The sequence below is a fragment of the Polypterus senegalus genome, chromosome 1, assembly GCF_016835505.1.
Source record: "Polypterus senegalus isolate Bchr_013 chromosome 1, ASM1683550v1, whole genome shotgun sequence".
NCBI lineage: Eukaryota > Metazoa > Chordata > Cladistia > Polypteriformes > Polypteridae > Polypterus > Polypterus senegalus.
In genome coordinates, this window is record NC_053154.1 from 273,124,377 (window position 1) to 273,144,885 (window position 20,509).

Here is a 20,509-nt window from a genome sequence, read left to right on the forward strand (position 1 = left end):
AGTCAGACTGTAGTATAGTGCCCTCTAAAATTATTGGCACCCCTGTAAAAATTAGTAAGAAGGGTTAGAAAAAAAAAAATTACTGTTTGCTGAAGAGCTGTCATCTTGCACTGAAAAAATGAGAAACATCTGGCTTTTAATTGAAACAAGTTCATTCAAAGAAAAATAAAGCCCTCATCAAGAAATAAATATTTATAACAAAAACACATGTGCCACAATTGTTGGCACCCTTGGAAATTAATGTGAAACAATGTGACTGAAGCACATTTCCTATTTAAATTGGACATTATAGACTACAATTAACTAACTAGGAATTTGCAAATGGGGTGTAGGCATAGCAGCCCTGCCGAGGTTGACATTCTTAAAAAATGAAGCCGGATTTTAAAGGTAGTCTTTACCTTATCTCGTATGGTTTTTAAATAAGTATAATTAAAAAGTACAACTAAAAACGTCTTAAGTGAAACTTTTGAAGCTAAGATAAAAAGTAACTATAATTTCATTTGTCCTAAATATGTTTTCTTAGTTTACTACAGTGGGTACGGAAAGTATTCAGACCCCCTTCAATTTTTCACTCTTTGTTATATTGCAGCCATTTGCTAAAATCATTTAATTTTTTTTCCCTCATTAATGTACACACAGCACCCCATATTGACAGACAAAAAAAGAATTTTTGAAATTGTTGCAGATTTATTAAAAAAGAAAAACTGAAATATCACATGGTCCTAAGTATTCAGACCCTTAGCTCAAAAAGGGTGCTTCTACTAAATACTGAGCAAATACAGCCATGAGTCTTCTTGGGAAAGATGCAACAAGTTTTTCACACCTGGATTTGGGGATCCTCTGCCATTCCTCCTTGCAGATCCTCTCCAGTTCTGTCAGGTTGGATGGTAAACGTTGGTGGACAGCCACTTTTAGGTCTTTCCAGAGATGCTCAATTGGGTTTAAGTCAGGGCTCTGGCTGGGCCATTCAAGAACAGTCACAGAGTTGTTGTGAAGCCACTCCTTCATTATTTTAGCTGTGTACTTAGGGTCATTGTCTTGTTGGAAGGTAAACCTTCGGCCCAGTCTGAGGTCCTTAGCACTCTGGAGAAGGTTTTTGACCAGGATATCCCTGTACTTGGCCGCATTCATCTTTCCCTCGATTGCAACCAGTCGTCCTGTCCCTGCAGCTGAAAAACACCCCCACAGCATGATGCTGCCACCGCCATGCTTCACTGTGGGGACTGTATTGGACAAGTGATGAGCAGTGCCTGGTTGTCTCCACACATACCGCTTAGAATTTAGGCCAAAAAGTTCTATTTTGGTCTCATCAGACCAGAGAATCTTACAGAGAGTCTTAGCAAACTCCATGCGGGCTGTCATGTGTCTTGCACTGAGGAGAGGCTTCCGATAGGCCACTCTGCCATAAAGCCCTGACTGGTGGAGGGCTGCAGTGATGGTTGACCTTCTACAACTTTCTCCCGTCTCCTGACTGCATCTCTGGAGCTCAGCCAAAGTGATCTTTGGGTTCTTCTTTACCTCTCTCACCAAAGCTCTTCTCTCCCAGTAGCTCAGCTTGGACGGATGTCCAGCTCTAGGAAGGGTTCTGGTCGTCCCAAACGTCTTCCATTTAAGTATTATGGAGGCCACTGTGCTCTTGGGAACCTTAAGTGCAGCAGAATTTTTTTTTGTAACCTTGGCCAGATCTGTGCCTTGCCACAATTCTGTCTCTGGGCTCTTCAGGCAGTTCCTTTGACCTCATGATTCTCATTTGCTCTGACATGCATTGTGAGCTGTAAGGTCTTATATAGACAGGTATGTGGCTTTCCTAATCAAGTCCAATCAGTATAATCAAACACAGCTGGACTCAAATTAAGGTGATCTCAAGGATGATCAGAAGAAATGGAAAGCACCTGAGTTAAATATATGAGTGTCACAGCAAAGGGTCTAAATACTTAGGACCATGTGGTATTTCAGTTTTTCTTTTTTAGTAAATCTGCAACAATTTCAAAAATTCTTTTTTTTTTATCTGTCAATGTGGGGTGCTGTGTGTACATTAATGAGGAAAAAAATTAATTTAAATGATTTTAGCAAATGGCTGCAATATAACAAAGAGTGAAAAATTGAAGGGGGTCTGAATACTTACCGTACCCACTGTATGTAACATTTTGATACAAGCATCATTTGACTAAATGTAAAAAATTTGTACCATCTGGTCAGGGCCCCCTGATAATATAAATCCAAAGCTATGACTCGGACCATTATCTTGGATCTTGGTTACTGCTAACAGTAACGATTTTGGGTAAAAGTAAGCTTATCAAAATCAAAGTAAATGCTTCACTACAGTGGCCTACTGACACATACAGTATGTGATCAGTGTTGTTTGATATTTCTTGGCAAGAGGTTCTCAACCTTTTTACTTTCTCACATATGACGTGTAGTGAAAGTATTGTAATCGTCCAAAGATTTGATGTCAAGATTTTGGTGAATCTTGACGTTTTAGACCTCTCTGACTTTCTCGTATACAAAGTATAGGTAAAGTATTGGAATCCTCCAAATATTCCATTTCAAGATTTTGAAGAATCTCAATGCATAGACTCCCTGAGTCCAGAAAATACCATTTTTGGAATTATGTCTGTGTGTGTATGTAAACACAATAACTAGAGTATGCTTTCACTTAGGTCAACCAAAGTTTGCCTAAAAGTATTAGGTACAAAACGTCGATTTCTATCAACTTTTGGGGTATTTCTGTTAACCGGAAGTGGTATTTTTCCTCTTATTCATGCAGCGGCAGAGTCTGATTTATTCAACTTTACTTTTATAATACTTGTTCAATATATTATTAATTTGATTTGATTTGTTGTTGATGATTCTTTATTGTGCATAATATAAAAATATAATCATCTTCCGGTTTACTCCTCAAATATCCATCCCCATATCTGAGTATACGAGAAAGTCTAGGAGAGACCACTCCCAATTTTTTTTGGCATACCTCCTCCAGGAATTGAATGTTTCAAAAAAGAAAATCCATCTTTTGGAGTGCCCCAGTCAGGCCTTAACCCTGTTCAAGATGCTGAGAAAAGAATCACCTCAAGAACAGATTACACCAGACATCCTGAGAATATAGCTGAGATGAAGCAGTTATATAATGAAGAATGGTTCAGAATTCCTCCTGAACATTCTGCAAGAGTGCTCCACAGCTACCAGAAGCACTTGTTAGAAGTTATTGCTGGAAAAGCACTATAGAGCAGTTATTAAATCAAAGAGTTCACTTACTTTTTCCACAGCACGCTGATTGTTTGATAGGTGTGTTCAATAAAGACATAAATGATTAGAATTGTGTGTTATTAGTGTAAGCATGATATGTTTGTATATACTTGTAGTAGAGTGTTTTACCGTGTTAGCCATACAGTAGATTGATACAGGAGAAAGTAGAGTGAAATGACACCTTTTTATTGGCTAGCCAAATAGATTACAGATGCAAGCTTTCGACGCAGCTAAGGCCCTTCATCAGGCAAGGTGTAACTTGTTTATACTTGTGACTTAGATGAAGATCAGATCACACTAATGCAGGTTCATGCACCTTTTCTTGCAACTGTTGATTTTAATGACTGTTTATTTTTATTGTCTGTCTTCTTTAACCTCAGTTGGCTACTTCTGCTTTGATGTTTGTAGCCTTGATTTTAAAGTGGTCTTATTTATACACATTGTGGTCCCCAGCCGGGACGCCCAGGAGGACCGAAGGAGGGCTTGTGACTCCTCCAGACCGTGAGGGGGCATCCGTCCTGGTTATGTAGGGGGCCTCGGGTAAAGGGCTTGGAAGCCCAGCCCTGTAGGGACCCGTGGCCACCGCCAGGCGGCGCCCCGGTGCCTGAATATCCCGGGAGCCCAGCACTTCCACCACACCAGGAAGGGCTGGGGGGAAGACGACGGGACACCCGGACAGCTTCCGGGTGTGCAGCCGGCACTTCCGCCACACTGGGGTGTGGTCAGGACTGATTGCCGGGAAGCAGCTGGAGCCCATCCGGGTTCCCATTTAAGGGGCCGCCTCCCTCCAGTCATTGACAAGTCGGGTGGAAGAGTGGCAACGTCTGGAGAAGGGAGGAGGCGGTAGGAAAAAGAGAGAAAGAAAGAGAGAAAGAAAGAAGAAGAAAGAGAAGGCATTGGATTGGCCAGAACTGAGGGGTATTGGGGACTGGTGAGCGGATCTGTAAATAAGGATGGAAAATAAACGTGTGTTTGTGGGTGACATTAACGTGTCTGCCTGTCTGTGTCCGAGGCAAGGTTCACAACATGAACTAGGATTCTATAAACTATTACCAAAGGTCTTAACTCTTAACAAGTAGGCTGTTGGGAGTTGCTAGTACAATAGTATAAAATCTGAATAGAAGCTATATTTCTATTTAATGGGAATTAAATAGTCCATACACAAACAGTGGTTAGTGATCAAAGATTGTAACTTTAATTTTGGCATGAGCTACTATACTCGGCAGTTGTCATTGTTCCTTCTTGTCTTAAGTTCATTAATTCTGTGAGATGCATCCTGCAACCAATGAGAGACATTGTTACATTACAATGAAACCAATAGATACACTACAGTGTGACAGGTGGACAGAATAGGACAAGGCGCTTTGAATGTTGGGAAACCAGTCGGGTCTTCCCATTTTAATAAACAGGATAAACCAAAACAAATGGAAAAATGCGGCATAATAGCTGAACGAATAAATGTGTTCCCATGTTAGGGAGGCATAGGTAACTCATTTGAGCTTGTCTGGCTTTATAGAGACCTGACTGGAGAGGGCAGTGCCACAGCTCTGGGTTCTGTAGGTGGATTAATTACTCTCACTGGGTGGCTTCTCGGACCTGCAGGTGGAAAAGTAGAGACAGCGTGAGAGTCCTGTAGTGGAACTGCTTACTTCATGTAGATAATTCCCAGGTGCACATACATGACACAAGGTAGTTTACCAGTTTTTGTGTATCACTTCAAAATAAAGTAAACTCTGTATGCATATTGTAATACAACTTATTAGACTGTACATTTATTTTTGTAACTGATTAATGTTGGAATATCTCATTATTCCTTTTCAAGCTAAGAGTAAAATAAAATTTATATTTTCAAGTCACATTGCATTTTTTTATTTTTAATATTATTAAACTATGCTACTGTCATGTTCAAAATTCTGAGCAATATCTTTACCTGGAAATTGCAGCAGGATGCTCTCTGTAACTTTGCGTCCAGTGCCTTGATAGTTTTATTTTTTGGTTTATATAAACATTATAATTTTTCAGATTTTAATGAGCTAAAGTCCTTTCACAGCCTTCTCTTTTTATTCATTTAACAAATTTGTGTTTTCATAATAGGGTTTTGTTTTACAATTTGTATTGAGAATTGTTTACTTCCTGTTTGATATATTTTGTTTCTGACAGAAAACGTTTATTAATGATCAAATAATTGGCCTGATTTGAAAGAAACTTTCTAAACTAATTAAAAAATTAGTGAAGATTTATGTGTTTGCTATGAGCTATACAGTATACATTAATAAGTACATTGTTAGACTATGTTTTCATTGCAATTTTTTTTTTACTTGAGGAGGTCTTTATGAACTACAAGTACACTCTCTTAAAGTTTTATGGTTTTATGTATCAGGAGATAATAAAAAACGTCTTGCCCTTACCAGGTTCTGAAATTATTTAAATCTAATTTCCAGTGTAAAACAACACACAATAGATTCGATTTTGTCATTATTTTTTAACAAAAATGAAGTCAAAATAGAGAAGAAATGTGTGAAAAACTAAATCCATCTCATGAGTCAAGAGCTTGTAGAACCATCTTTAGCAGCAATAACTGTAAGTAATCATTTTCTGTCTGACTTTATTAGGCTGTCACAATGTTATGGAGGAATTTTGGCCCACTCTTTTTTACAGCATTGCTTCGCTTCATTGAGGTTTATGCACAGCTCTCTTAAAGTCCCACCATAGCATTTGAATTGGGCTCAGGTCTGGACTTTGACTGGGCCATTATAACGCCATGAATCTTTTCTTTTTGGCCAATTTGTTGTAGATTTGCTGGTGTGTTAGGGATCATTGTCCTGTTGCATTACCCAGTTTTGGCTAAGCTTTAGCTGTTGGACAGATGGCCTCACTTTTGACTCTAAAGTACTTTAGTATACAGCGGAGTTCATGGTCGACTCTGTTACTGCAAAGTGCCCAGGTCCTGTTGCTGTAAAAGAAGCCCAAATCATCACCCGTCCATCACCATGCTTGACAATTGGTATGAGGTGTTTGTGCTGATGTACTGTATTTGCCAATGTGGCGCTGTGCTTTATGGCCATACATCTCCACTTTGATCTTGTCTGTCCAAAGGTCATTCTTCCAGAAGTCATGTGGCTTGTTGAGATGCAACTTTGCAAACCTAAGCTGTTCTAAGTCGTCATATTCTTTTTAGAGAGAAGAGGCTTTCTCCTGGAAACCCTTCCAAATTAGCCATACTTGTTCAGTCTTTTTGTAATTGTACTATCATGACCTGTAACATTTAACATGCTAACTGAGGCCTGTAGTGTCTGAGATGCAGACCTTGTGGTGAATTTGCTGGGACGTCAACTCCTGGGAAGACTGGCAACTGCCTTGAATGTTTTCCACTTGTGAATAATCTTTCTCACTGTAGAATGATGGACTTCTGAATGTTTGAAATGGCCTTATAACCCTTCACAAATTTATGGGCAGCAGCAATTGCTTCTCTAAGATCTTCGCTGATGTCTTTCTTCCTTGGCATTGTATTAACACACACCTGAATGCTCCAGACCAGCAAACTGCCAGAACTTCTGCTTTTTTTTAGAGGTGGTCACACTTGCTGATGATCAATTATTTCATTCCTATAGAAGCAGTAAGGGTGTACTTAATTTTTTACACACTGCTTCTGCATTTTCGATTATTTTTTGTTAAATAAATAATGACAGTGTAATATGTCATGTATTGTTGTTCATCTGATGTTGTGTTTACCTAGTTTTATGACCTTTTTATTTTTAGTTTTATTAAGGACCTGGGGCCTCATGTATAAATGGTGTGTATGCACACAAATGTTGCGTAAGAATGTTTCCACGTTCAAATCGCGATGTATAAAACCTAAAGTTGGCGTAAAGCCACGCACATTTCCATGGTACCTCATACCCTGTCATACGCAAGTTCTCCACTCGGTTTTGCAGACTGGCGGCACCCAGCGTCAAAGCAGCACTACTGTTCCTGTGTGGTTATCCTTTCTTTTTCAGATCAACATCCCTGACCCGGCTTTATAAATACACTGAAATTAACCACATTTTGTTTATTAGTGTAATGCATGGGATTGTAATTAACCAGTAACAATATAATGGTCCAGGGAATAGCCATAGTATTCCAAATACCATAACTGCTTTAGCGTTGTTACTCTCACTGCACCTTCTTCTTCTTTCAGCTGCTCCCGTTAAGGGTTGCCACAACGGATCATCTTTTTCCATATTACTCTCACTGCACTACTCAGAGTATTTATATCACTTTATCTGAGTGGGGAATCACAGAAGCAGCTGATCGGAAAGAGAATTATCAGTATACAGCATCAAGGACACGCTGCCAAAGCCACGGCAAAACACTTCAGAGACTTTCCTGTACGGACCTCGCGGTTCAGAAACCGTTTCATCCCAAGAACTTTAAACACATTCAATCAGTCCATCAAGTGCTCCTTGTAGAGCGCTGTTTGTACTAATAAGTACAATTACCTCACTGTAAACTTCAGTTATAATATTGCACAACCTGCGCCACTTTATTAAGTGCGTATTTACATATGATGACAATATCATTTTTAAGATGAAATGCAGCAAAATATGTTGATTATATTATACAGATAAAACTTTAACTTCATTAAAATAATCTATATTGTAAATAATTAAACATGTGAGGACACGGTGCTGCAGCGCTAGCTAGTTCACGGATTGATCCTACCTCGTGCTCTATGCTTGGTGGGCTGGCGCGACACTGGAAGGATAGATGGATAGAATAAATAAACACATACTACGAATATATTTCAATGTTCCTTAAAAGTTTTGAAGAAACGTTGTAAGCTTACAGATGGCTAAACATCTATTACAGCGCTGATTCTCTGGCAATTGGGTATTTGGAGAAAGAAAACTAAGGACAGGAATTAGAGGTTAGTATGTTTGAAAGAGACAGTACTGCTGCAATAATTTCATCGAAGGTCGCGCACAATCACTGCGCCACCATTTTCCCATGTTTGATAACGTGCTTTAACTCCTATCATCATGAAAAAGATATCACGTATACATCTCAGTATTTTAATTATTCAGAGAACTGTAATATCACAAATTTAACAAAGAGGAAGCCGGTTTAAGAACCATGTAGTGATTCACACACAGAGCACAAAGAAGATCAATTACAAAACAAAACATTTAACGTGCTACTTTAGTTACGATGGGATTTGAGAAACTAGTAAATTAATCGATTTTAAGATGAAGTTTATGATGTTCTACTTTAATGACAAAATAAACTACGTGATTAAAGTGGAAATATCAAGATTAAAGTTGACATTTCCTACTTTTTTCCCCACTGTGTGCCTATTTTTTTTTCTCTGTACCCTAATAAGCTTTTATATGACACTCAGACGGTGAGCTACGACTCGCCTTTTCATGGAGATATGTGACAACTTCTTTTTTTATTTCGGGTACTGTGCAACTTTGTGAGCTTGAGCTTTCGAGTTTCTCTGACACTCTGTCACTCGATCAACTTCCTTTTGTTGATTATATCACTGTTTAAACCAACAAATAATACATTTTCCCTTGCCTCCACTAGGTATTCGCTGAAATTCTTATATTTCCCTCCCGTGCTTTTCCCATTGTCTTTTCACTGAAGTCTGAGCTTAAGGGCTATTTATATTGATTTGCATATTCAAAGAGGCATAATTCTGGGAGGAGTTGGGGCGGGACTGCAGGCGTGTGCACGAACGTTACTTTTCACGCTGATCGGGATTTATGTAGCGGATGAACGTGGAAGTTTGCATTTGCACAGATTACTGCATCTGGATTTTTCTATGTGTAAGCACATTTCAGCTTGTGTGCTTACGTCATTTTATAGTGTGAATTCTACGCACGGCGTTATGCGTGAGGCCCCTGATGATTTTTTTTATTATGATATGTAAAACCTCAGAACTGAAAGAATTCTTTTTCACATGACTATAGTTAAATACTTTTTTTGAAAAGCAAGCAGAGGCAAAAAGTAGCATTTTATTGTAAAAAGATCACACAGCCAAGTGTAAATATTTTTTAATATTATACCATATTGTTATTGTATCTGTTAAGATACCCAATCCTTGTCTGTATTCCCATACTGGATATTTGGTCGAAAGATTGGTGTGAGTGAGAGTGCTGTTCTTTGACTTTTGTGCCATATACTGTAGTGTCTTGTGTTCAATACTTTTGAAATACGCCTCCTGTGATCCTGTAGTGGAAAGAGCAAATTTGAAAAAGGGATCGATGGACAGATGCAAGGTTTGCATTGCCTAAGGAATGTACTTCTAAAAAAACTCACAACCCTGACGTGTATCCCTTTTGATCTCTTATAGGATGCATTCTGGCACTGTTGTAGCTTTGGAGCTGCAGTCAGGAAGTCCTCTACCCAGTGAGATAAAAGAGTCAACTCAAGGAGTAAGCATCACTGAATCGCCAGATATTTACACTCCAAAAGCACAGACTTTTGATCTCTTCAATTTGGTCATTTCTTTCAAGAGGATAGAGATTTTTCTTGAGCCCGTTACAGATGCCTGGGAGATGATAAAATATCTGCTAAGGTGAGAGAACTGCTTTAATGAATGTTACCCTTGTAAAATGGGGTTAGTGTAAAGTCACTATACATTTTGTTTGTTGTAAAAAGCAATTAAAAGAGTTTGGCATAAGGGAAGACATTCAGCCTTTAAAGTTTCTGCTAAAAGTACCCTCTTGATGATCAGATGCAATGGTGATGATGATGATAATAAGGATGATGGAGAAATTACTTTGATGTGTTTTTTGAGAATACTATACCTTTTAATCTCATACTGTACTATTTTATATAGTGTATTAGCAGTGTATTTTAAAATAAAAACAGCCTCTACTGTTCTCTAATGCAAATGGGGAATTTGTGCAAAATTTGGTGAAGATAGGCTCTACCATGTGGGTTTGTGTACCTGACAGACACAAGCACGGGTACCCAGCACTGCCCAGTGAAGGGAACAGCAACTAAATTTTGCAATGGAAAATGGCGTATGGTTGTCCCTGTCCAAATGAAAAAATCTGGGCAAACGTTGGAGGAGATAAGTTCAGTGTTGTGGAACAGCATACTGAACAAACCCACACACAAATGCACATTAACCTTTATGTAGTAGTAGATAGTAGCAATTGACAGCCTTTTTTCTGCTGTTACCCATCTTTGCCACTTTCATTTGAATTTGTGCCTTTTTAACTTAAAGTTATGTGTGACACTCCCGATCAGTACTTTTTTTTATCAGACATTTTCAGTTAGGTTCAGAATTATAACCCACTTTAAAAATGTATTCCAGTGCTCCATCTCTGTGGCTGAGATTATTTCTGCCTCCGTCCAGGTTAATAAACAATGGCAAATAATGTTTACCATATTTTATAAGCTTCTATTTTAAAATGAAGATTTAATCAAAATAATTTGTATAATAAACTGCAGTCTGTCTAGTTTGAATTTTTTTTTAAGTTACAGTTCATACTATATAAGGATGTCTTAAAATGTCATTAAAACAACTTTACATACAGTGTATTGTACTGTCTTTCTGATGATATTTATTAAATCATGTGGTTGCCTTTATTGGTAACATAATGAAAATGTCTTAGAATACAAACATACTCAACATTTTTTTTCTTCCCCTTCCCAAAAATGTGCTTGTGAGGCTAATTGGAGAACCTAAATTGGTCTTGTAAAAGTCAGTGTACCATGTCATGGACTGGTTGAATCCACTATCAGTGCTCTTCCGCATAACTGTAAATTGGATTAAGTGGGTTAAGGAAATTGATTAATGGATATATAAATATATATAATATACAAATTTTGGCTATGAAAGTGCTATAGAATAAAACAAAACTGAAGGTCATGCTTTTTTTTATAGTTAACCACAATAACTAATTACTTCTCAAAAAATCTACACAATGTAGGGTCAATAACAATAAAGCATATTGCTGTTAGGGAACTGAAGTGTGGCCTGCATTGTACAGTGGGATGCAAAAGTTTGGGCAACCTTGTTAATAGTCATTATTTTCCTGTATAAATCGTTGGTTGTTACGATAAAAAATGTCAGTTAAATATATCATATAGGAGACACACACAGTGATATTTGAGAAGTGAAATTAAGTTTATTGGATTTACAGAAAGTGTGCAATAATTGTTCAAACAAAATCAGGCAGGTGCATAAATTTGGGCACCGTTGTCATTTTATTGATTCCAAAATGTTTAGAACTAATTATTGGAACTCAAATTGGCTTGGTAAGCTCAGTGACCCCTGACCTACATACACAGGTGAATCCTATAATGAGAAAGAGTATTTAAGGGGGTCAATTGTAAGTTTCCCTCCTCCTTTAATTTTCTCTGAAGAGTAGCAACATGGGGGTCACAAAACAACTCTCAAATGACCTGAAGACAAAGATTGTTCACCATCATGGTTTAGGGGAAGGATACAGAAAGCTGTCCCAGAGATTTAAGCTGTCTGTTTCCACAGTTAGGAACATATTGAGGAAATGGAAGACCACAGGCTCAGTTCAATTTAAGGCTCGAAGTGGCAGACCAAGAAAGATTTCGGATAGACAGAAGCGACGAATGGTGAGAACAGTCAGAGTCAACCCACAGACCAGCACCAAAGACCTACAACATCATCTTGCAGCAGATGAAGTCACTGTGCATCGTTCAACCATTTGGCGCACTTTACACAAGGAGATGCTGTATGCGAGAGTGATGCAGAGGAAGCCTTTTCTCCGCCCACAGCACAAACAGAGCTGCTTGAGGTATGCTCAAGCACATTTGGACAAGCCAGCTTCATTTTGGAATAAGGTGCTGTGGACTGATGAAACTAAAATTGAGTTATTTGGGCATAACGTTATGCATGGAGGAAAAAGAACACAGCATTCCAAGAAAAACACCTGCTACCTACAGTAAAATATGGTGGTGGTTCCATCATGCTGTGGGGCTGTGTGGCCAGTGCAGGGACTGGGAATCTTGTCAAAGTTGAGGGACGCATGGATTCCACTCAGTATCACTAGATTCTGGAGACCAATGTCCAGGAATCAGTGACAAAGCTGAAGCTGCGCCGGGGCTAGATCTTTCAACAAGACAACGACCCGAAACACTGCTCAAAATCCACTAATGCATTCATGCAGAGGAACAAGTACAACGTTCTGGAATGGCCATCTCAGTCCCCAGACCTGAATATAATTGAAAATCTGTGGTGTGAGTTAAAGAGAGCTGTCCATGCTCGGAAGCCATCAAACCTGAATGAACTAGAGATGTTTCGTAAAGAGGAATGGTCCAAAATACCTTCAACCACAATCCAGACTCTCATTGGAACCTACAGGAAGCGTTTAGAGGCTGTAATTTCTGCAAAAGGCGGATCTACTAAATATTGATTTCATTTCTTTTTTGTGGTGCCCAAATGTATGCACTTGCCTGATTTTGTTTGAACAATTACTGCACACTTTCTGTAAATCCAATAAACTTCATTTCACTTCTCAAATATCACTGTTTGTGTCTCCTATATGATTTATTTAACTGACATTTTTTATCGTAACAACCAATGATTTATACAGGAAAATAATGACTATTAAACAGGTTGCCCAAACTTTTGCATTCCACTGTACTCCATACAGTCAGCTTTAGCACATTGTGTGAGGTAATGAGGCAGTCGCCTGAGGCAGCACTTTGGTAAGGGCAACACCCAACAGTATTTTTTTAATATTATGAAATAATAATGAAAAAATGAAAGTTAAGTCTTAATCTCAAAAATTACATGCACATCCAGTGCCTTATTTTAACAGTTTCAAATTTCTCAGAACACACTTCTCAGTCCCTTGCTGCACCACGAGCACCTGCAGTTCAAAACAGCACATGCACATTTCAATGCTATGTGTCAGTACATGATATTAGTGTTTATGTTCCTGCTTTTTTCACATATTGTATTTTGTACAGTCATATGAATAAGTAGGTACATCCCATGATAATGATAATTTGATCTTAATTTAAATAACATCTACTGATAAAGGTGGTACTGTATATTATAAAAAACATTATCCCACAATTACATTTAGTAGTCTATTGTATAGCTTGAATAAACATAAATTAAAAATTTGCATGTGGAAAAAAGTAAGTATACCCCAACATTTATCACTACTTCAAGTGTCTAAAATGAGTAGAACATCATTTGAGAGGACCTTGGAGGAACCTGTCTTATTTAAACCTCAGACATTTAATTTGGTACGCTCTTTATTGTTGAAGTGTGTGTTATCACCATGCCTATCAGCAAAAGAGCTCTCAGAGGCCTCAAGAATATAAATGTTGCTGAGTCTGGGATGGGACGTAAAAAAAGATCTTCAGACAAGTGGCAATTAACCACTACACTGTTTGTGTGATAATCTACAACTGCCAACTTCTCCAGGTTAGGCTGCCCCAGTGTTTTCAGCCCAAGGCCAGAATGCAAGATGGTGAAACATGTCTCTAAGAACCGCAGAATTTAATCATGGGACTCACATATAGTGCTTTTCACTATTGATGTGCATGAGTCTAACATTAGAAAGAGGCTGTACAAGTTAGATTTACATAGGAGGGTGTAGAAAGAGCTTTAAGGCAAGACTAAATTTGCCAATGAACACCTTGGCAAAGACCAGGGGCCTCATGTATAACGCCGTGCGTATAACTTGCACTATAACATGGCGTAAGCACAAAAGCTGAAATGTGCTTACGCACAGAAAAATCCAGATGTAGGAATCTGTGCGTACTCCAACTTCCACGTTCTTCCGCTACATAAATCCCGATCGGCGTGAAAACTAACGCTCGTGCACGCGCATTTTGTAACGCCCCAAATCCTCCCAGAATTACGCCTATTTGAATATGCAAATCAATATAAATCGCCCTTAAGCGCAGCCTTCTGCGAAAAGACAATGGGAAAAGCACGGGGGGGAAACATAAGAATTTCAGCGAATACCAAGTGGAGGCAAAGGAAAAACATACTACTGTATTTGTTCAAATAAACCGTGGTATAATCAACAAAAGGAAGTTGATCGAGTGGCATAGCGTGTTGGAGAAACATGAAAGCTCACATCCACAAAATCGCACAGTGCCGGAAATAAAAAAGAAGTCCCATATCAAAGTCGCCGTGGAAAGCCGAGTTGTAAGCCCACTGTCTGAGTGTCATATGAAAGCTTATTAGGGTACAGAGAAAAAAGCCACACGGTGGGGGAAAAAGCCCGAAATGTCCACTTAAATCTCGACATTTCCACTTTAATCACGTAGTTTATTTTGTCATTAAAGTAGAACATCATAAAATTCATCTTAAAATTGTTTAATTAACCAGTTTCTAAAATCACATCGTAATTAAAGTAGCACGTTAAATGCTTTGTTTTGTATTTGATTTTCTATGTGCTCTATGTGTGTGAATCACTACTTGTTTCTTAAACCGGCTCTCTTCCTCCAACTGGACACAGAATCCATTACATTCGTGATATTACAGCTCTCTGAATAACTAAAATACTGAGATGTATATGTGATGTAATTTTCATGATGATAGGAGTTAAAGCATGTTATTAAACATGTTTCACTTCGATTAAATAATTTATTGCAGCAGTACAATCAGGGGCGGCTCTAAGCTTGTGGTAGCACTGGGCAGAGGAAGAATCGGTAGCTGGCTTCTTCGACCGCCAATGTCAGTAAAGTATTGTAGCGTTCTGTTCTTTATTGTAGAGTTCTGTTTTGCAGTTTGTGTTCTGTGATTTGCATCCCTCAGTTATTTATTCTGTTGTCCCTGTTATTTCTCATGTAATAGAGTGAAAGGTAAAGGAGGTTCCGGAGGGATGGGGGGGTGGAGCCGAGGAGGAGGGCGGGAGCGCTGGGGTTGTAACGAGGAGGGTGGAGACAGGAGAGAAGTTCGGTCATGTCGCTCTCGCTGTGAGATTGTTTTTTTTTTTAAGTTCTGTCTGTTCGGCGTGGTTGCGGCCAACAGCAACCGTTTTATTTATTAAAGAAAGGACTAACCAAGTGACCGTCTCGGATCGTCATTACGTCTGGGAAGACGCTACACTGGTGTCAGAAGTAAACACCGGCGGATTGTGCTCGGCTTTCGGGTGAGCTATCTAGCAGCTTCCAGCTAACCCTGCTATCACCGTGAGCAGCATGGCGCAGGCGGACAACGCAGGCGCCGACCAAAAGTCAAGGAGGAGGTGGAGTACGGTGATAACGCTGATTATCCGGGACGTAGGATAGACGCTCTCTGGGATACGGAGCACGTAGCTCGCCTGAGGCAGATGGCCAGGAAGCTAGCTGCTGACGCCGGATTCAGCGCGGGGTTGGCGGGGGCGCTGGCGCGCAAATACTCACCAGGAAGGAGGGAAGCCAACGGAAACAGAAATGGCGGCCCCTATGTGTCCAGCCGCAGATGAAAACGCCGAAATATTCTGGTAAGACTGACTGGGAGGCCTTTTATGCCCAATTTGAACTGCTGGCGAAGGCTGCGGATGGTCCAAGACATCAAAGCACTTCAGCTGGCTCTGTGCCTCACGGATGATGCCTCGCGCTGTCTGCTGTTACTTAGCCCAGAAGAACGGGGTGACTATGAGGCCTTAGTTGGGGCCTTGCAGCGGCGGTTTGGACAATTTAATCAGCCCGCTGTCCTGCGCTCTGAACTAGCTAATAGACAGAGACTGACAGGGAGCGCTCGCGTTTAGCTGCAGAGATTGAAACACTGACGAGGAGGGCTTACTCGCCCATGCCAGCCGTGGTGCAGAGCGAGCTTGCAAGGGACCAATTCATCCGGCTCTGTCCCCGAGGGATCTGCGGGTACAGACGCAGCTGGCCCACCCTCGCGCTGCAGAACGCTTTAGAGATAGCGCTGGAGAGGGAGCTAGTGGGAGCTACGGTTGAGACTGATGCCTTCACCTGTAGCCCTGTTGCAAGGGCCGTGGGTAGCGAAATTCAAGGACCAGAGAGGCGGCGTGGGTCAGCGAGCTGACAGAGATGATTCGAGCTGTGTCACTCCAGCCCCGCAGAGCAGCCGACCTCGCCGCGGAGATCTTGTCTGCTGGGTGTGCGGCCAGGGCGGCCACATCAGCGTACAGTGCCCAAAGCGTGCTGACCGACAGGGAAACGGCCCAGGGTCTGCGTAGAAGGGACGGCGCAGACCCCTACTCATCCGTCCCACTCTGTGGGTCCGTCGGGGGGTAGAGCCCACTTGCAAAGCCGGGAAAGTATGGCTCAGCTTTCCCCAGAAGCAGACGACGGCGCTGAATGGATCAGGGTCGCCGGCTGGACTCATGTTGGGGACTTCTGCCATGTCCCTATCACCCTGAAGGGGCTCTGTGTAGCTCTAATAGATACGGGCTCCACTGCCACGCTCCTCAGACCCGACATGGTTCCAGCAGGGACGCAGTTGGAAGCCACATCTGTCAAGCTTCAACTGTGACGGGGAGTTAACTCCCATGCTGGGGCGGGGCTGGTGAACATCCGGTAGGTGGCCTAGTAGTGGACTTTAAGGTGTGGGTTGCAGCTGTACAGGATGAGTGCATATTAGGCCTAGACTTTCTAAGGGCAGCTCGGTGTGTACTGGACTTGGGGAAAAACACACTACAGTTCCCGGGGTCCCATGGTGCAGATGGTCCGACCTGCGCAGTCCCAAAGCTCACCTCCAGCGGCATCGAAGCAGCGGGACCCATCAGATGGAGGACTTACCCCTGCAGGTGGACCCGCCTGTCCCCGTGCACCCTGTCATCCACACCAGGGGAGATGTACAGCCACAGTCCTTGGTCCAACAGCCGGTGTCGGGGGAGGCTGACAGGTTGACGGCAGTGAAAGAGATCTGGAGGCGCAGCTGTGATGGCCTGCAACCCGAGCAACAAGAGCAGCTGTGGCAGGTGTTGTGGGAATTCAAGGACATCTTCGCACTCTCAGAAGAGACCGGCCTGACACACCTGGTCCACCATGAGATCGACACAGGGGCGCGCCGATCAAGACACGCCCCCGCCGCCTCCCCCTGGCACATCAGGAGGCCGCTGACACGGCGATTGAGGAAATGCTCAACGCAGGGATCATTGAGCCGTCCAATAGCCCGTGGGCTTCGGGGGTTGTGATGGTCCACAAAAAGAAGAGTCAGAAAATGAGGTTCTGCGTAGACTACAGGCCTCTGAACAGTGTGACTAAAAAAGACTCGTACCCGCTACCCCGCATAGATGAGTCCTTGGATCTGGTGTCGGGGTCATCGTGGTTCTCCTCATTAGACCTACGCAGCGGTTATTGGCAGGTCCCACTCAGCCCAGAGGCCCGTCCGAGACCGCTTTCTGCACCGGGCGGGGGTTGTGGCAGTTCAAGGTCCTCAGCTTTGGCCTTTGTAACGCCCCAGCCACATTTGAGCGGCTAATGGAAAGGGTCCTGGATGCCATTCCCCGCCAAGAATGCTTGGTTTATTTGGACGATATTCTTGTGCATGGGGGCTCCTTCGAGGCGGCACTGAGTTCGCTGAGGAGAGTCCTACAGAGGATAGCAGCAGCAGGACTGAAGCTGCACCCAGAAAAGTGCTGCTTCATGAGGAAGGAACTGGAATTTTGGGACACAGGATCGGGGTGAGGGGATCAGCACTTTGGAGGACAAGGTCCGATCGGTAAGGGACTGGTCGACGCCTACCAGCATCAAGGACTTGAAGAGCTTCCTTGGGCTGGCCTCCTATTACAGGCGGTTCGTCAGGGGGTTCTCCTGTATAGCTGCACCCCTGTTCCGCTTGCAGGAAAGGGCTGTGACTTTGTGTGGACACCAGAGTGCGAGCAGGCCTTCAGCTCCTTGAAGATGGCACTGACAACGCTCCGATCCTCACCCCCGACCCCAGTCGGCCGTTCATCCTTGACACGGATGCCAGTGGTGTTGGGATGGGGGCGTGCTGAGCCAAGTAGGGGAAGAAGGGGAAAAGTAGTGGCCTATTTTAGCAGGACTTTCAACAAAGCTGAGCGGCGCTATTGCGTGACCGCAGGGAGCTCCTTGCAGTTGTTAAGGCCATAGGACATTTCAGGTACTACCTGTGCGGCCTCCCTTTCACCGTCCGTTCCGACCACTCTGCCCTACAGTGGCTGATGTCCTTTAAAGAACCAGAGGGCCAGATAGCCCGCTGGCTTGAGGAGCTGGCATCGTATTCCTTCACAGTGGAGCACAGGGCGGGAACCCGGCACACTAATGCTGACGCCATGTCCCGACGCCTTGTGTGCATGCGGGCTGCAAGTACTGTGAGAAGAGAGAGGCCAGGGAGGCCGAGATCAAGGGGGAGGAGGAGCAAGATGCTACATGTGAGGGGGGTGGACCGGTTTGCAGATTGACTCAAATGTTGGACCAAACAGAGTGGAGAGCTCAACAAGGGCTAGACGCTGATCTACAGCCGGTGCTACGCTGGGTGGAGGCAGGCCGCAAACCACAGTGGGAGGAGGTGGCAGGGTGTTCTCCTGCCTCCAAAGGACTATTTGAGAAATTTGATGCCCTTAGGGTAGAGAACGGGTACTGCAGAGGGCCTGGAAGGAGCCGGCCACTGGAGAGGAGAGGTGGCAGGTGGTGGTTCCCCGGTCCCTGAGGGACTATATCCTCCAGGCATGCCATGGTGCCACAGGGACTGGTCACTTTGGGGTGGCAAAGACTCTCCGTCGCATCAGGCAAGGGTTTTACTGGGGTCAGGTCAGGAGGGACGTGGAAGACTTCTGCCGTCGCTGTGACCTCTGCACAGCACAAGGGTCCCCTCATCAGTCCCATGCGAACTTCAGCAGATGGCAGTGGGAGCCCGATGGAGAGAGTCGCGGTGGACATAGTGGGCCCGTTCCCCTGTACAGATAAGGGGAACCGTTATATCCTTGTTGCAATGGACTACTTTACCAAGTGGCCAGAGGCGTATGCCATTCCAGACCAGGAGGCAGAGACCGTGGCTGATGCCCTGGTGGAGGGCATGTTTGCAAGGTTTGGAGCCGCAGAGACCATCCACAGTGACCAGGGAAGGAACTTTGAGTCGGCTGTGTTTTCAGCCATGTGCGCGCCTGGGCATGCGGAAGACCCGGACCACACCATTGCACCCCCAGAGCGACGGCTTGGTTGAACGCTTCAATCGAACCCTGGTGAAACAGTTAGCCATCCTCACGGCAGAGCACCAGCGGACTGGGACACTCACCTTCCCTCGTCTTATTGGCCTACAGGTCTGCGGTACAGGACTCCACCCTATGCACACCAGCCCTGCTCATGTTGGGACGAGAACTGCGCACACCACCGGAGATGACCTTTGGGAGACCCCCTGACGTGCCGCTGTTCCGCCAGGGCCGGAATATGCTAGCAAGCTCCAGCACAGAATGGATTCAGCTCATGCCTTTGCCCGTGACCAGCTACAAAAAGCAGGCATAAGACAGAAGAGGTGTTATGACATGCGGGCTAAAGGTCATGACTTCCAGGCCGGGGATCTGGTCTGGGTCTATAGCCCAAAAAAGAAGGGTCTCTGTCCTAAGTTGGACTGCCACTGGGTGGGCCCTTGTAGAGTGCTTGAAAGACTGGGAGAGGTGGTTTATAGAGTTCAGCTCCCTCCTAGGGGAAGGCGGGTGGCCCTCCACAGGGACAGGTTGGCACCCTACAGGGGCACTGGTCAGCCTCAACAGAGCCCTAGGCGGCCCATGCCCTCTCAAAGGGACCGGGTGGCCACCACCCCCTTCCCAGCTGCTATTCCATCTGCTGACCCTTTGACTTCCCCCCCTGCGCTGCACCCTCCTGCTGCGGGACCACAGGCACAGCCACCTGCGTTCACACCCCGCAGGCCTCGGAGACTGAGAAGACCCCCCGGGCACCTCAGGGACTTTTTGTGGGACCCTCGGGACGAGGGTCTTAGTGGGGAGGGAGCAGTGTAGCGTTCTGTTCTTTATTGTAGAGTTCTGTTTTGCAGTTTGTGTTCTGTGATTTGCATCCCTCAGTTATTTATTCTGTTGTCCCTGTTATTTCTCATGTAATAGAGTGGAAGGTAAAGGAGGTTCCGGAGGGATGGGGGTGGAGCCGAGGAGGAGGGCGGGAGCGCTGGGGTTGTAACGAGGAGGGTGGAGACAGGAGAGAAGTTCGGTCATGTCGCTCTCGCTGTGAGATTGTTTTTTTAAGTTCTGTCTGTTCGGCGTGGTTGCGGCCAACAGCAACCGTTTTTTTATTTATTAAAGAAAGGACTAACCAAGTGACCGTCTCGGATCGTCATTACGTCTGGGAAGACGCTACAGTATCTTATGCACAGTGGATGGCCACGTATGTT

The 20,509-nt window shown here is 43.5% G+C and overlaps 1 protein-coding gene across 4 annotated transcripts in view; it reads left to right on the forward strand.

Annotated features, from left to right (window-relative positions):
- Positions 1-20,509, forward strand: part of zfyve27 (zinc finger, FYVE domain containing 27) — a 156,859-nt gene that overhangs the window by 1,961 nt on the left and 134,389 nt on the right. For all 4 annotated transcript variants that reach the window (XM_039774425.1, XM_039774445.1, XM_039774434.1 and 1 more), the window contains exon 2: positions 9,584-9,808. In XM_039774425.1, the coding sequence (XP_039630359.1) occupies positions 9,585-9,808 (224 nt within the window). In that variant the 5' untranslated portion in view covers position 9,584. The remainder of the gene's footprint in view (positions 1-9,583; positions 9,809-20,509) is intronic.